The 18563-nt window shown below is 40.1% G+C and overlaps 1 protein-coding gene across 1 annotated transcript in view; it reads left to right on the forward strand.

Annotated features, from left to right (window-relative positions):
* The window catches only part of slc37a1 (solute carrier family 37 member 1), a 28362-nt gene extending 17814 nt beyond the window's left edge, over positions 1 to 10548 (forward strand). Inside the window, exons 12-20 of the mRNA XM_054614866.1 lie at positions 112 to 202; positions 2641 to 2703; positions 2904 to 2989; positions 3335 to 3383; positions 3747 to 3820; positions 3937 to 4015; positions 4499 to 4596; positions 6357 to 6421; positions 8330 to 10548. Coding sequence (XP_054470841.1) covers positions 112 to 202; positions 2641 to 2703; positions 2904 to 2989; positions 3335 to 3383; positions 3747 to 3820; positions 3937 to 4015; positions 4499 to 4596; positions 6357 to 6421; positions 8330 to 8345 — 621 coding nt within the window. The 3' untranslated portion in view covers positions 8346 to 10548. The remainder of the gene's footprint in view (positions 1 to 111; positions 203 to 2640; positions 2704 to 2903; positions 2990 to 3334; positions 3384 to 3746; positions 3821 to 3936; positions 4016 to 4498; positions 4597 to 6356; positions 6422 to 8329) is intronic.
* The last annotated feature ends 8015 nt before the right edge of the window (positions 10549 to 18563 follow it).

The following is an 18563-nucleotide window of genomic DNA, read 5'->3' on the forward strand; positions in this document are numbered from 1 at the left end:
AAGAGGTTATTATTGTAGGACGGTTTTATTGCATCAGGGTAATTAAGACAGACAGATATCATTAAGTTACAGAAAACCTTGTATTGACGTGTGTGATGTTTGTCTCTGCAGGGAGTGATCGAGTTCTCTTTGTGTCTGCTGTTTGCCAAGCTGGTCAGCTACACTTTCCTTTTCTGGCTGCCGCTCTACATCACCAAAGCAGGTGAGTCCCAACACAACTACAACCATTATTCTTCTTCATTTTTATCTGATTCTTTATATATATATATATATATATATACATACATACACACACACATACACACACACACACACACACACACACACACACACACACACACACACACACACACACACACACACACACTAAAATAAGTATTGAACACGTCACCATTTTTCTCAGTAAATATATTTCTAAAGGTGCTATTGACATGATATTTTCACCAGATGTCGGTAACAACCCAAGTAATCCATACATACAAAGAACACCAAACAAATAAGTTCAGAAATTAAGTTACGTGTAATAAAATGGAATGACACAGGGAAAAAGTATTGAACGCATGAAGAAAGGGAGGTGCAAAAAGGCATGGAAAGCCAAGACACCAGCTGAAATCTATCAGTAATTAGAAAGCAATCCTGCCCCTTGTCAGTGCAAATTAATATCAGCTGGTTCAGTCCCAACTGATGGCCTATAAAAAGGTGTCTCATTACCAAGGTGTCACACAAGAAACATCTCATGATGGGTAAAAGCAAAGAGCTCTCTCAAGACCTTCGCAACCTTATTGTTGCAAAACACACTGATGGCATTGGTTACAGAAGGAATTCTAAACTTCTGAATGTTCCAGTGAGCACTGTTGGGGCCATAATCCGGAAGTGGAAAGAACATCATTTCACCATAAACCGGCCACGACCAGGTGCTCCTCGCAAGATTTCTGACAGAGGAGTGAAAAGAATTATCAGAAGAGTTGTCCAAGAGCCAAGGACCACTTAGAAAACAATAAGTAATGGACTCAACCGCCGTGGCCTGTATGCACGCTCACCACGCAAGACTCCATTGCTGGAGAAAAAGCATGTTGAAGCTCGTTTAAAGTTTGCTGCCAACATTTAGACAAGCCTGTGAAATACTGGGAGAATATAGTCTGGTCAGATGAGACCAAAATTGAACTCTTTGGATGCCATAATACACACCATGTTTGGAGGTCAAATGGCACTGCACATCACCCCAAAAACACCATACCAACAGTGAGGTTTGGAGGTGGGAACATCATGGTGTGGGGCTGTTTTTCAGCATACGGCACTGGCAAACTTCACATAACTGAAGGAAGGATGAATGGAAAAATGTACCGAGACATTCTTGATAAAAATCTGCTGCCATCTACCAGGATGATGAAGATGAAACGAGGGTGGACATTTCAGCAAGACAATGATCCCAAACACACAGCCAAGGAAACTCTCAATTGGTTTCAGAGAAAGAAAATAAACGTGCTAGAATGGCCCAGCCAATCACCTGACTTGAATCCAATAGAAAATCTATGGAAAGAACTAAAGATCAGAGTTCATAGAAGAGGCCCACGGAACCTTCAAGATTTGAAGACTGTTTGTGTGGAAGAATGGGCCAAAATCACACCTGAGCAATGCATGCGACTAGTTTCTCCATACAGGAGGCGTCTTGAAGCTATCATTACCAACAAAGGCTTTTGTACGAAGTATTAAATAAATTTCAGTAAGCGTGTTTTTCCCTGTGTCATTCCATTTTATTACACATAACTTAATTTCTGAACTTATTTGTTTGGTTTTCTTTGTATGTATGGATTACTTGGGTTGTTACCAACATCTGGTGAAAATGTCATGTCAATAGCAACTTTAGAAATATATTTACTGAGAAAAATGGTGACGTGTTCAATACTTATTTTACCCGCTGTATATACAGGCATGTACCAGCTTTGCTTTCCGGCTCTGAGGTTTCTTCCTTGTGTTGCCTCTCCTGGGGTCAGCAGTCTTGTGGGCCCACAAATGCCAAAATATATCCATATTGCGACAATATGTATATTTATATATATGTTTAATTAAGAGCTAACATCATTACATAAAATGAAAGTATTCCAGATGTGTTATCCTCAAGAAGAGTGACTTATTTTGGTATTTATAGAAACTTTTCAACAGGAGCCGGTCAAGTCATTCGGGCTGGGAATCAATAATAAGACTTTTGGAACAGACCTTTTTTTAATGTTAAAGATTTTTTTTGCCTTGAATAGACAGGACAGATTGAGACCGGTGAGAGGGAGAGAGAGGGGCCGACACGCAGCACAGGCTGCAGGTCAGATTTGAACCAGGCCGCTGTAAGGCCGCCTTGGTAATGATTCGGCCTTGAAACTCAGGGCTCACCTGCTACAACATGTACCAAGGCTGAACAGACCTTTAACACAGCAATATCACACTGTCTGCAATGTGATCACCAAGCTACATTATCTCAGCCTGCCAGCTCTCTGTGGCCCCCTGAATAATGTCACATTGTATTGTGCTGATGTATAGTGTGTAGGCAGACCAGCCCACTCTGTTTTATTATTAATTATGAAAGACCTTGCCCGAAAGAGAATTTAATTTGTGGTGTGTGCGGGTGTGTGTGTGTCTCTTTCCTAGCTCACCTTGATGCCAAGAAGGCTGGAGATCTCTCCACCCTGTTTGATGTGGGAGGAATAGTGGGTAGGTGCCTTGTTAACATTATCCTCTTATCCTGCTCTTATGTGTATGTGCAACCATGTTCCCAAGTTCTCTGACTGTCAGTATTAATGTAGTTTTGCTTCATACGTAGTTAGTATGAGCGATATTATCCACCATTTTAGTGGCTCATTGCCTCTAACTATTATGTGTGTGCTTGTTTATTTGTGTGTTTGCATCCACAGGGGGGATCTTGGCAGGAGTGATCTCTGATCATCTTGGAAAGAGAGCCACCACTTGTGCAGTCATGTTGCTGCTGTCTGCTCCTACAGTAAGTTCCCACTGCGCCGCTGGCTGACTGATATTTAGGTCGACATTAAGCAGGAGCATCGAGAGAGTGTTTGGAACTGACAGTCAAGTTTCACTGCACTGCCTCACCAGGCATCTGTCTACATGAGCCCCCCCTGCTGTGTAGAACTAAGCAAACATATTTTTTAGCAGTTTCCGATAACTCAAAGTAGCTACAGAACACAACAGACAAATGAGAGACAAATATCCTCTTTTCACTTGAGCTGAATGAATGACCAGGCTGCTGCTAATTTAGTTAGATTTGTGAATTATGAATGGTGACTGCAAATGTGTGTTTTGTCTGTCATGCTTTCTCTTCATCCTGCAGCTGTACGGCTTCTCCATGATCAGTGAGCTCGGTTTGGGGCCAACCATCGGTAAGAGCCAACTCCCTCTCATAAGTCTACTCACAGGCTAGTTCTTAGTGAATAGATGATCCATTTGTTAGTTGATTGACCGTAAATTATTCAGTGGTAGTTTTGAGAAGCAAAAGATTGTTGGTTATTTTGATTTCAGATTGTTTAGTATGAAGAAAACCAGACAGATCTTCATGCTATGTCATTTTATAATGAATAGCTCTGGGTGCGAGATCACTTTGTGCCATTTTATACAATAAATGATTAATCAATTGTTGAATAAACAAACATTCAAAGGTCATCAGGAGGGCAGTGGATGTGGGTGGCTGTAGAAATTCCATAACTAAAAAGCCAAGTTACTACTAACCCAGTCTGTTTCCTCAGGCATGCTCTTGGTGTGTGGAGGCCTAGTTAATGGACCGTACTCCCTCATCACGACTGCAGTATCTGCCGATTTGGTAAGCATTTTTACCTCTGATTCCAGTCTTCTGAATTTGTACATGATGATTTACTTATTCTGTGCAGCAGCCCCCCCTCTCTCTCATCCCCTCTCTCTTTTGACCTTTGACCCCAGGGGACCCACAAGAGCCTGAAAGGCAATGCCAGGGCATTGTCTACTGTCACTGCCATCATCGATGGCACAGGATCTGTAGGTCAGTACCACTGATCAACAGACATTTAGGTTTCCGTACTGAAACACAAACGATAAAGAAACCAGCAAGCACACTTTAATTAGGAAAAGATGGAAACACTAAATTACCGTCTATCATGCAAACCTATTAAATGACAAAAATCGCAGTAAATAAACGATTAAGCTGGTGTTATTAAAAATATTTCTTGATGTCAACAAACAATGTTAGTCCTTCCCCCAATACTGTTCTTCCTTACCCTGTCTCTAGCAATTGGTGCTCTAGTGAGCATTCAAAGCAGCAAAACAGTGTGTGTGTGTGTGTGTGTTCGTAGAGGAACATGTCATCCAGTGCAACAGTGTTGATTATTGACTTGTTTTTAATAATTTGACACATCACACATTGGGAAATAAAAATCAAATATCACTAACATTCTATTTTAATGATCTGCTTATTGGTGTTCTTCTATGCATATCGTCTGTTCTTTCTCAATGTTTATGATGTCAGGTGCAGCACTGGGCCCCCTGCTGGCTGGGCTGCTGTCTGCAGGCGGCTGGGATCAGGTCTTCTACATGCTGATGACTGCTGACTTCTTTGCTCTGTTGGTAAGTGCTATAAAACCATAAAAAGTATCTTTACCAATAAAAGTAGCAGTTGTGAATACGTTTCATTGAGCTGTCCTTAAAGGTGTACTAAATAATGAGGCGCATTCACCCATATTGGGTCAGTCTCAATATTACTGCATGCACACAGACGGATTTACAAAAATATTTTTCAATGCACGCAAAAAATTATTGTATATAACTTTAAACATAATCCACATATTAAAAAATATTCACTTTAATAGTTCTGGTTATAAATAAATGTGATAGCAAATTCATTTATTTGAAAAGATTCAAAATTTTCATCAAAAACATTTTTGGATGTTGTTACATTAATATGCAAACTTTTAAACCTGTATTAACAAACTGCTTTTCATGTGTGAACTTTACTGCTTTTCGCTCGATTCGCACAGTATCTGTAGCCAATCAGATGTCTCCTACATTTTCAACCAATCACATGAGCGCCCCCCACATAGTTTCCCCCGATAGTCCAAAGCAACCAAATTATATACAATAATAATGTGCGATACAAATAAACTTAGTTATAGTTAGTAATAGTTTGGAAATGGAGGTACATCTTATTTTGAAAGATATTTTTCAGCATTTCTGCTTCATTGGATCGTTATGGATTAAAGAGAGACAGGAAAGGCAGGAAGAGAGGGAGAGGATAAAATGCAGAAACAAGCCCGAGTTGGAATCGAACCCAGGCCAATGCTGTAAGGACTAAGCATAGACTCCCTCACCCCCTCTCCTTCCATTCACCAACTTAAACTAGTGAACAGCTGATATCCCCGTTGCAATCCCCAACACCACGTGACTCATTACCGTAAGTGACCAAAACAAAATTGTACAAAATCCTGCACACTTCACATGGTTTCAGATAAATTCACTGCAAACTGCAGATGAAGTCACTGCACCGTGTACATGGTTTCAGAAGAAGTCACTGCACACTGTATATGGTTTCAGATGAAGTCACTGCACCGTGTACATGGTTTCAGAAGAAGTCACTGCACACTGTATATGGTTTCAGATGAAGTCACTGCACACTGTATATGGTTTCAGATGAAGTCACTGCACACTGTATATGGTTTCAGATGAAGTCACTGCACACTGTATATGGTTTCAGAAGAAGTCACTGCACACTGTACATGGTTTCAGAAGAAGTCACTGCACACTGTATATGGTTTCAGATGAAGTCACTGCACACTGTATATGGTTTCAGATGAAGTCACTGCACACTGTATATGGTTTCAGATGAAGTCACTGCACACTGTATATGGTTTCAGATGAAGTCACTGCACACTGTATATGGTTTCACACTGCACACTGTATATGGTTTCAGATGAAGTCACTGCACACTGTATATGGTTTCAGATGAAGTCACTGCACACTGCTTGCCCAACAGAAAACAGCAGGCTAAGCTGATGAACATAGAGGAGCATTTAGCGGCTAAAGTGACCCATATTTATTTTAGGAGTGTGAATATTGAATATAATATATGAATATTACATTCATCACATGGACACAAACAACTCATAATGAATGATGATGTTGCCATGACAACTTCATATGTGGATAATATATCATATGTTGTGTTTTCAGCTTGTTCTGCTACCCACAAATTGACAAAAAATGTACTTTGCTTTAATGCTTTCATAAAAAAAGTTTTGATACCAGCAACACATGAGGAATATGTATGTCAAATGTAACATTAAAACAAGTAGTAAATAAATAATTGAACCAATGTGTGACTGTGTCTGCAGCTTTTGCTACGGCTAGTGACAAAGGAGCTGACCTCCAACCAATCCCATCCCATCTCCTCTGTAGAGTAAGTACTGAATTTTTCTCAATGTTCGTTTTCTGTTGGATGTTCTAGCTTCCCTTTACTCTTTATTTTCATTCCGAGTTGTGGTGTCTTTTGTTTTATTGATTTATTATTATTATTTTTTTAATTGTTTTATCCAGTTTATATACTAACTAATGTTGTGGCAATTTTGAAATCCCACTCACACAATGAGGAACGAGACCAAAATGTTTTTATTGTATTGTCACAATTTTAATTTTCAGAGCATTAAAGGTACACAGGACAAGTGTTAGGTTGAAATGTGCACCCCGATGATAAGCTGTCCTGTCTCTTTATACCTTGGCCCGGTCATCCCCCTCTGGATGTTAGTAGTTAGTCAATTGCATATCTTTGTTTAAAAGAAAAAGGTTCATTAGCCTTCTCATCATCATCTGATGACATCCAGGTGTGAAACAATACCTCAGTTTAGACTATCAGGCCAGGATTTATTCAGTCAAAGGTTATATGATCAAACATAAGGGAAATTAACATGATCACATTGTGCATGACCAGAGGAATTTCCTTTACACTATGACTACATATGCAGTACATTAAAAGATGTACCAGCTAAGTGTTTATTTCTTTCTTTTTGGCAGAATACATTACAGTATGTGCTTGCAGCGCTTATTCTGTAAATGCTTTTACATTTCTTTTTTATTAGTAGCAGTAGCTCTAGTAGCATCTCTTAAATGGGATTGAATGGGGTAGTTGGGAATTCGGTCGTTGAAGTTACAATCTTGCAGATCTCAGTTTTGTTCTCTTTGGTGACCCCTATGGGGCTAAGCGGTAATTGCTGGGCTTTTTTTTGGATCTCACTTCCCAGAGATCTCTGCTTGTGATTTTACCCAGGGACTTTGCCACAGGCACCCAGTTCATAATTCTGCAAATGCAAGGGCTTTCCTCATACATACATTACATTACATAAGTTGTAAGAATAATTGTCAGGAACAGACATGATACCATTTCGGATGTCCTTGTTGCTACTCAATTACATTTTACAGGGATATCTTCGAGTGCCACTAGATGGGGATTCAATCTATCTTTTATATTGTATGTTTAGTACAATACTGATATACCAGCATTTAATTAATAAGCTGTATGCCTCACAATGTGGAAGACACTGGGATCATTTTTTATGTGTAAGGCAAAAAAGTTAGGAAAAGCAAAGATAAATGATTCAGCTATTTGAGTCAGTATCTTATACTTTAATATTTTCCATGAAAGGTTTTTTATCAGAAACAAGGTAATTTCTTACTGACATGAACAAGGGCATTACAATGCCTGAATTAAATCTATCAACTTGAATCATAAATACATAAGTATAGGCATATCTCCTTAATGAACAGATATCATTTTTTGTGCATGAAAATAGATTGAATCAATATAATAATGTAATAAAGTGTAATGAAATAATATAATAGCCATCCCATCGTCATAATATCAAATGATATAAAATCACATAAATGAAAGCTTAGGAATTCAGCTTCTGTATGGGGTTGTATACTTCAGAGAACAAGGCATCACCAAAAGAATCCTTACAGAAAACAGAGAAGGCTTCCGGACTGGATGGCATTCAGGTTTATTTTGTTATTGATAAAGGAGGAAGACCCCTCCTCGTCTGCTCAGTATAATTCTTTATCACTGTTGAATGCAGATGATTATTTAGTTTCAAAAATCTCATCAGATGAACCAATTTTCTGATGCTAGAACACACAATGTGATGATTATTAATGGTTTTATTATACTTAGTAAAAAGGTGAAACAAAAAAATAGGTTTTATTTTTCATTCATTGACAATAGGTTCAGTTTTCATAGAGCTTATTGCTCCAGACTGTAAAACTCAATGACACCAAACTTATCAATATGTTGTTAATGTTTGTCTCTACTTCACAGGTTGAAGGAGCACTGAGCACTTTGATTGCACTGCCTCCACGTAGGAGCACACACACACACACACACACACACACACACACACACACACACACACACACACACACACACACACACACACACACACACACACACACAGGGCCATGTTGATTAGCGTGTGCAGTGGACACATCGCTTAAGAGCTGCAGCAGAAATCATCTGGAGGATTCGTCTTCACTTACTGTACATGCACACTAATCAACTTTCTGGGCCCTTTTCTCGCCTCTTCTGTTGTTGACCTTTTTGCTATGGTACCCAATTTTAGCTTGAACACACTACCTGGGATTGGCGGAAATCTAAAACTAGCCTTACTTTGATGTGTATATTAGAAGTAGAAGTGACTAGAGCTATTTATTTTGGATAGCAACCTTTGAAACAGCAACTTCCATGACTGTGTCCTTATGGATCCTAATGTAGTTATCCTCCTCTTCTTCCCCTCATAAGAACACCAAACTCTGACCTAGCCATCACATCTTTAACCATAACCGACAAGTTTAAACCTAACCATCTTAAACTATACCTAAGGGACCATTTTAAATGTTATGCCCAACCTCAGCCCTCGAATGGGACCATGGTGGCATCTGGTCTGTATGTAGACCTTTTGAATCATGCTGTGCTTACTAACAGCTTGAGTAGACAACAGAGTCGTTCAAGCTTTCAGGACGGGTTAAGAATCGAGTCGTTGAAATTGGGTTCCTTTGCCAGACACCCAAAAAATGGCAACAGCAAAAAGTGTGCAGGTGTTTGTAAGTCAGCTTACATAAATGGACCTTTTCATTCTTAAATCAATACATTTCTTAGTTTGATTTGAAGTGTTAACTTCTACTAGCAACCACCATTGCAGCTTGCAAGTTGCCAAACAGTGACTTAAAAATAGACAGACAGAAGGCTCTCTAATGTTGCCGTGAGATGATTACTTAAAGCTTCAACCCCTCTCATACATGGAGCCTAGCATGGCCCGGAATGGTCCCCTGTTGAGTTTCTGATCTCTAGTTAAGAGAAAACATAAATCCAAAATCAGCTTATGTAAACATTTTATGAAGATGTAAATGCATTTAATGGTTTTATTTGTGCCCTAGGATACACACATTGCATTTGGGTAATACTGAATGTAAATATAACTTTTGTTTGTTTTCAAGAAAAACTTCACAGTGCACCTTTTCTAAAGTCCGTTCACCTAAATTATGAATGATCTCCAATACTTGTAGTGTGTCAGATGCTTTAGGTTTTATTTGTCCAGATTATCTCTGCTTCCACCCAGGACAATGATGAGTGATTTAGTGTGTTGTTATGACGACATTGAAACGTGACACGACATTCAAAAGCAGCATCTTTCCAGAAATAATGTCCCTGTTATAGAAAATCCATGGGCCTGAGGAATGTAGCTCAACTCAAAACTGTTTACTGCTTGTTCTGTGGATTATTGCAAATAACAGGAACACATTTACTGTAATGGGTGGAATTTTCATATCATTCTTGGAATTGATTGGGATGGAGTCAGACATCTCCCCCTGGAAAAAAAAACTCCACATGGATAGAGAATGTTTGTGTGATTTATTTGAACTGATTTCCACCTTAATGGAAACACTAGTAGCTTCCTGTGCTCACATAATTGACCTGGTGCTTTTAAAAATCTGACAAACAGTTCTGTTAAAAAGAGAGTTGATCTCTCCTACTCTCTATGGACAAATGAGTTTGTGAAATGGATGCTGTATATGTGAAAGGAGCACAAACCAAGACCACTACCACTCTCCTCTTTGTGTGGAAGTTGCTGTTTCAGTGTCTTCTTTGCCTTACTGAACCAAAGAGATTGTGGGGATCATGTTAATATAATTTAATTAAGAGACTACTTATTTAAGTCATTTAAGTTATTCCTGTTGGTTTTGTAGCAGTTTCTGATTTTTTTCCTGATTTTGTTATGAAATGAAGGCACCAAAGGTGTATTTTTATATAAGACAGATACAGATAATGAGGTATGTTTTCTGTGGCAGGTGATCTGAGATATGATGAATGTAATGTTCTTGTCAAATTAGTTGACTTACTTGTCAAACCTCATATGGACATGTTTTGCAATGCAATGTTGATAACGTTGTGTTTAAGTAAGTTCTTAATAGTGACTGAATATAATCTTCCAATTTATGACCCTGTAAGCATAAAACATCCTATCAATGAAAATCTGAACACTTAAACACAAAAAAAAAACAAGGGGATTTTTTTTCCCAGGCATTTCTGATTATATTCTGTAAATGTTCTGTCTAAACAGTATCAAAGTTAAATCCACCAAATACGAACACCTTGTAATGCTATTTAATTTAATATTGTAAATGTATTCATTCATTATTCACTTACTCATAATGCCTTCCTTAGAATGAGACCAGATGTTGTGTATATTTACTACGCGTCAGTGGTAGGCCTAGTACTTGAAACATTGTGTGCCTTATTTGTTTTTTGTCTTTTTGCCAGGAACTTGATTTTGTAAAAGTAAGAACATATCCAAATGTTCCCTTGCTTCTTTGGGAATGAACAATAAACTAATCCCTTTCTTCACTCGACTGTTCCGGAGTTCTGTTTTTGATGGCTTTCTTTGCAGCGCACTACTACAGGTCAGCTAAATCGGTCTAATACGTGGCATGGAGTGGCCTTAAGTCTCAGCTGGAGGTGGCAGGTCCTAAATGATAAGCTGAACAGACAAACACCCACTCAGTGACACAGGCAGACAAGACATCATAAACACACACAAGTTTGGGAAGGGCTAGGTTTCAGGAATCTTGATCCCCAATATGAGCTAGGAATCCACTAAATGCCACTAAAATCCTTTCACTTTTACCACCCAAAAGGAGAAAAATAAAAGTTACAGTTACAGTGAGTTAACAGCCAAAGTGGCTTAAAGAAACAGTTCACAATTAAAGAAATGCACTATTTCACTTTCTTAAAGTAGAGTTAAATGTGAAGAATGATAACAGTCTTGTCTGAGCAAAGCCGCTCCTGTAAAGCGGGGACCGGACTTTATTAACAATCATTAAGAAGCAAAAACAGCATGTGTAGACATTCAGTATACCAGTATACCTAAAAGGTACTAATGCTAGTTAATGATGTGCTAATATTATCTGCTAATGTTAACTATACAGGTTTCTATGTAGAAACATAACATTTTAGAAATGTATATCTCCTTTTAAAAACTGAGGATTAAGAGTATCACTATTATACTATGTGTAATTGAAACCCCTCCAACATACTGTTCGGTTTGGAAGCTAGATGTTACGGTTATCATATGAAACTAGACGTCCTGGTGAATCCAATGGTGCCAAACCATGTCATGCTTGTGGGGAAGGAGGCTAAATAGCTCCCCGTATAGGCTAAATTTCGGCAAGGGAAAACCGGCAAGGCTAATTTAGCAGGGGTCCCTTGACCTCTCACCTCAAGTTATGTGAATGAAAACAGATCTATGGATATCCACAGGTCTCACTTTTACAGACATGCCCACTTTATGATAATCCCATGCAGTTTGAAGCAAAACCAAGCAATTGTTTGCATGCATTACAAGTGTTCTTTTTGTGTATTCTCATTACATAAATTGGGTATGACTCATGGGGATCCAATGAGCCCGATTCTGTTAATCTGTGATTACGTCAGTCCGTTAGCCAAAAAAAAAAAAAGACCATTTATTGAAACTTGAAGTCACTGTATAAAAATAAACCTGTTGTGATCGCTAGGATAGCATGGGCCAAGCCATCTCTTAAAAACCCTCTTTGACCTCAGTGGCTGGTTCTTTCTCCTCCCTGAGACACCCTTTTGTTTTAAGGGGACATTATCATTTGTGTTTCTACACAATACAACAATGCATACACACTTTTCTACTCATGCACCCACCTACACTGAAGAACTTCCTGACTCTCTCTTCCTCTTCCTCTTATGTTGCCTTCTGTAAATTTCCCCGCTGCGGGACTAATAAAGGATTATCTTATTTTATCTTATCTTAAGCACTGTCTCAGGGACACACCCAGAGCTGTCAGGTGTGTAACCAGCTTGCTGGGTACCTAACCGGACTAGTGGTTTAAGTTTTTAAAATACCTAACGCTAATCTACATGAAGACTAGAGTTCAGTGAGGTAGATTCGTTTGGAATAGGCAGTCTGGGTAAAAGGGGACCTCAACATTAGTTTTGCCACCATGTCATTGTCTTTTTTGCGCACTAGTTGACCTTGGCAACACTGTCTGTTGGTTCTGTTCGGGCCTTTCGACCTAGTCTATGATGGCAGGGATAGAGGTTTTTGTTGCTGCTCCATGTGAGGGGTTTCTGGATCGTTGCACTAAAGATCAGCTCCTGAAAATTGCAGAAGGGTATGATATTGATCCAAGTGGTGTTGGTGATAAACAGCTTAAAGAAAATGTAAAGGCTATGGTTAAACTGCAGTTGGTTGAGAAAGGTGTGCTGGTTGCCAAGAAAGAAATACTGGGTCAGTCACTAACAGCACAGGTTCTTTCAGATCCTTCAGGAACCTTACCTTCAAATAGCAAAAAGAATTGCATTTATTACAGTTGTTTCATGAAGAAAGAGAAACAGAATTGGACTGGAGGTGGATGTGCAAGTTGCAGTTAAGTGGTTGCGGCGTGAGACAGAGTAGGAAAAGACTAACCCCAATTTAGCACAAAGAGGAGGAATAGACTAAACTTGAGATGGTAATCTTTCTGGGGATGTTTTGTGTGTGGAAGAAAGTTCATCATCACCAATTGCGGTCTTCTGACGTTGAGTAATTTGCGTCTCTTGCCTAAGTTCAATGAGAAAGATCCAGATACTTTTTTTCTTTCTGTTTGAGGGGATTGCACAGGCAAGATATGGTCAAACAGCTTTGCTGTACCAGTGCATGTTATCAGGAAAAGCACAGGAGGCTTATGCGTCTTAAAGTAATGATCCAACTTATAAATTATTTAAGGCTGCTGTACTGAAGGCATATGAGTTGGTCCCAGAGGCGTATCGACAGAGGTTTAAGATGTGGGGAAAAAAGGGGTTAACCAGTTTCATATGGAGTTTGCGAGAGACCAGAAGAATCATTTCAGTCGTTGGTGTATGTCTTTTGATGATTTTGAGAGTTTGTGCAATTTGGTTACAACTGCCACTCAGCCTGAGGGATTGGCTGATGAGTATGTACTCATACATAAGGTGAGTCTCTGTGGGAGACTGTGGTGCACCAAGGTTATGGTGTTAAGTTGTCTGTTTATTTTTGCTGGTTTTCCAGGTAAGGGGCCCCAGGGAGCGCCTCAAATGGAGACAATGTGTGCCATTATTACCACCGTGAGGCAGGCCACTGGAAGTCAGACTGCCCAGTGCTGATGGCCAGGAAGCAGCATACTGGAAGTGGGCGGGTAAAACCTTCTGCATTGGCTGCAAGTATTCCTGGTCCTGTGGATGTGGGAGTGTGGTAAAGGAAGCCATAGAGAATCTGGCGTTGCGGGCGGCCCTCCAGTGAGGCCTTTTGTTTTAGATGGGTTCGTAACGCAGGTAGGCAGTAACACAAGGGTGCCCCGTTGAGATTTAGAAAGATACGGGTGCTGTCAACTCTTTTTTCAGGAGTCCATTTTGTCGTTTTCAGATAAGACTGATACATGGGATAACAACCTGTTGCGAGAAATGGGGTTGAGGGTGTTGTCTGTCGTGATGCATAGGATGACTCTAGATTTTGGCTTTGTGCAGGTGGAGGTGCATATTGGTGTGAGACCGGCATTACCAGTAGAAGGAATTGACTGGCAGTGGTGTATGGGCAAATGTGTTAGTGCCTCCTGTAGTTGCTTTCTCTCCTTCAGGCTCAGAACAGCCTGACAAAAGTTTCCCGGAGTTTTCCCCTGCATGTACGGATACACAGGCAATAAGTTGGTCTGAGTACGTAGAGGACAATTTACCATGTTTACCTGATTTTCTTTTTGCTGTCTCATAATGAGCTGCGGAGTGAACAGAGAGCAGACCAATCCCTGGAGGATCCGTTTGGGTCAGTGCTGTCAGTTGGTGAGGTGAAAAGTGTTGCCAGTGGCTACCTTCTTCTGGATGGCATTTTGGTGAGGAAGTGGATGCCCCATGGTGAGGATTTTGTTAGGGATCCCATTTTCTAAGTTCTAGTTCCATCCAAGCTTCGTGGTCATGTGTTAAGGCTTACTTATGATGGCTCAGGGCATTTGGGTTTCCGGAGAACATATGACAGGATTTCACACAAAAATTATGTTTCTTTGCAAATTAAAAACTGTAGCACTTGGCAGCTAACTGGTAAGCCAAATCAGGATATTAAACTAGCTCTGTCGCAGCCAATTCCAGCTATCAGTCAGCCATTTGAGTACTTCATTATTAATTGTGTGGGGCCGCTGCCCCGTGCAAAGTCTGGTAGCCAGTATTTGCTAACTGTTATGTGTCAAAGCACCAGGTACCCAGCAGCATATCCTTTGTGCACATAACTGCAAGATCTGTGGTTAAGGCCTTATGCAATTCATTGCTGTGTTTTGGCATCCCAAGAGTTATCCATGGTGATCAGGGATTACATTTTTTATTCTCTTCTCTGGCCTAAGTTTTAGAACTGCTTGGACATAACTTGTCGTCGGCTTATCTCGCTCAGAGTGAAGGCACAGTCAAAAGTCTCTTTTGCATATATTTTCTACTGAGCTGGATGGGGACTGGGAAAAGGGGCTACCGTGGTTGGCTTTTAGGTAGTACAGGAAAGTACAGGGTCCAGGCCCAGACCCATCATATAACCTTGCAGACTATATGATGGGTCTGGGTTAAATGCTAAAATTAAGAAAAGGTATGATAAGAGGTAGAGCGGGTCGTCCCTCACTCAGAGGATTGGGGTCTCAATCCCTGGCTCCTCCAGTCCATTTCGATCTGTCCTTGGGCAAGACACTTAACCCCAAAGCGCTCCCGAAGGCTGTGCCTACAGTGTATGAATGGGTTAGTTAGTCCTGATGGGCGGGCTGGTGTCACCTTGCATGGCAGCCCCTGCCATTAGTGTACGTAGGTGAAAAATAGGTATGAATGGGTGAATGGTAGTGTTAAAGCAATTTGAGTGGTCAAAAGACTAGAACGGCCCTATACAAGTACAAGTCCTTTTACCATCCTTTTACCATCGTCGGGCTGAGATATTCAATTCAATTCAATTCAATTCAATTCAATTCAATTTATTTGAATTGAATTCCGGGACAGAGGATACACATAAAAGTCTGCCCCCCGGACTGAAACTGGAACCTGGTTCCACAGAAGAGGAGCCTGATAACTGAAGGCTCTGGCTCCCATCCTACTTTTATATACTCTAGGAACCACAAGTAACCCTGCATTGATTGAGCACAGCTCTCTAGTTGGGTAATATGGAACTATAAGTTTCTTAAGATAAGACAATGCCTTGCCAGTTAGAGCTTTGTAGGTGAGTAAAAGAATTTTAAATTCTATTCTTGATTTAACAGGGAGCCAGTGCAGAGAAGCTAATACTGGAGTAATATGATCTCTTTCTTAGTTTTTGTTAGAACACGTGCTGCAGCATTCTGGATCAACTGTAAAGATTTAAGAGACCTATTAGAGCAGCCTGATAATAACGAATTGCAGTAATCTAGTCTAGAGGTAACAAATGCATGAACTAGTTTTTCTGCATCACTTTGAGACAGGATTTACCGAATTTTCGAAATGTTACGTAAATGAAAAAAGGCTGTCCTTGCAATTTGTTTTATATAAGAGTTAAAAGACAGATCCTGATCAAAGATAACTTTGAGGTTCTTTACGGTAGTGCTGGATGCTAGAGCAATGCCATCTAGAGAAACTATATTGTTAGATAATTGATTTCAAAGGTGATCTGGGCCTGGTAGGATAACTAGGTTTTGTCAGAGTTTAACATCAAGAAGTTGAGTTTGAAGTTTCGGGTCTTTGCCCGTTGGTGTGTTCAACCTTCCAGTCAAAGTTTTTCTGGTGTGTATACAGTGGTTAAACGGATCTCAGACCAGAATTATCTGATTTCAACTCAAAAGCCTGTGAAAATTGTTTCATGTTAACATGCTTAAACCCTATTATGCTAACTCTTCTAGTGCGTCCTGTGCTGTCCAGCAGTGATCAATGGCAGTGAGTCCTCGGTGGTGGCCAATACATTGGATGTAGTTTCAGGTGGGTGTATGGATGATGCTGTTCTTGATGGGTTGTTGTTTGGTCGGCTGAAAAATTCAGAGACCCTCAAGAGAGTAAATTGGTTGTTCTGCCATTTGCAAGAAGCACAGGCTGAGGAATTTACAGAGCTTATTTTTAAGTATCCAGATTTGTTTGGTGAAGTGGCCTTTTTATAGAGTTTCTCCTGAGAAGCGTAAAATATTTTGATGCTGAGGTAAATTATATGCTTGATAATGAGTTTGCAGTGCCTTCATTATCAAGCTGGGCCTCTCCATGTTTGTTGTTACCTAAAAGTGACAAGACACCCAGGTTCTGCTCGGTCAACAAGATGACAAAGCCAGATTATTTTCCATTGCCTCGGATGGAAGTTTGCATAGATCAGGTGGGTACCACAAAGTATGTCAGCAATTTCTATCTGCTGAAGGGTCACTGGCAGGCCACTTTTCAACGGCTGACGTGGTCCAAGTGTGGTTGCTGGCCTGGCCGGTTGTGCAATTTACTTGGATGACTTAGTGGTGAAGGATGTATTTTCACAGTCCTATATGTCAACAGATATACGAGAAAATGCAACTTTTTGACTTGCTAAATTATCTTTTAAATTGACATTCATCATGGCACAATTCAAACGGGACTCTGTATGAATCAGTATGAATGTTAGTTAGTTCTGATGGGCAGGTACCAACTTGCATGTCATCAGTTTATGAATGGATGTGAATGGTTGAATGATGACATGTAGTGTTAAAGCACTTTGAGTGGTCGTAGGACTAGAAAGGCGCTAAACAAGTACAGTCCATTTACCATTACACTTACATGTAAACTCAAGAGGCATAATTTAATTAATTTAGGTCTCCAAAACTATCAGACTTACAATTCAAATACATTTACAATCCACAATGTATTTTGAAGTGTTACCATCCGCTTATTTGCTGATTAAGTTTAATCAAACTCAGATGTGAATGAACATGATAAATGATTGTATATGACATTTCTGTCATATGCATTGAATGTGTTGTAACTCTGTTATGTTGTTCATTCTGTACACATGACATCTATTGCATTCTGTCCATCCTGGGAGAAGGATCCCTCCTCTGTCGCTCTCCCATAGGTTTCCCAAGGGTTTATTTAGGGGAGTTTTTCCTGTGCCGATGTGAGGGTTCCAGGACAGAGGATGTCACATGTGTACAGATTTTAAAGCCCTCTGAGGCAAATTTGTAATTTGTGATTTTGGGCTATATAAAATAAACTGAATTGAGTCAGATGAAACCCTTTGCATGCTTTAATGTGGGTTTATTGCCGCAGCAGTGTTGTCTGTTGGGTGTTGCAGTAACTCATTGAAAATAAAACCACAGCGCGTGGTTCCCACTGTTTTTGCCTCTTTTTTCAGGCCTTGATGGATGGATCATCCACTGATACCTTAAACGCTCGCTGAATTTAATTAGAGAGGGGGCGGCTGTGGCGTAGTGGAGAGCAAGGTAGTTCTCCAATCAGAGGGTCGGTGGTTCGATACCCGGCTTCGGCAGTCGATGTGTCCTTGGGCAAGACACTTAACCCCAAGTTGCTCCTGAAGGCTTGCCATCGGTGTGGACTGGATGTTGCATGAATGTTAGTTAGAGTCTGATGGTGGCACCTTGCATGGTAGCCTGTCATCAGTGTGTGAATGGGTGAATGATATGTAATATACTACTGATTGTAAGTCGCTTTGGATAAAAGCGTCTGCTAAATGACTGTAATGTAATGTAATGTAATGAGACATCTCCAGTATTCCACAAGCTTGTTTTTACAACAATTCAATATTTTGCTAACGCTTTATACATCAGTTCAGCCATTGATAAGAACACATTAGGGATGGTAGGATATGGATAATTCCTGGGCCTAGAACATACCACTGCTGTCTTGCATCCTATTGTTACTTTTACTCTTAAGAAACTTCAAAAAACTAAGCCAGCATAAGGGGGCTGAGACGTCACTCAAACTTGTCTCTGGTGGAGATGGAGACGGAGACGTTTCAACTGTTCTCCCCCAGGCATGCACACAAAACAAACACAAAGAACGTGTGTAGCTGTACAGCTCG

The sequence above is a fragment of the Anoplopoma fimbria genome, chromosome 16 (assembly GCF_027596085.1).
Source record: "Anoplopoma fimbria isolate UVic2021 breed Golden Eagle Sablefish chromosome 16, Afim_UVic_2022, whole genome shotgun sequence".
Lineage (NCBI taxonomy): Eukaryota > Metazoa > Chordata > Actinopteri > Perciformes > Anoplopomatidae > Anoplopoma > Anoplopoma fimbria.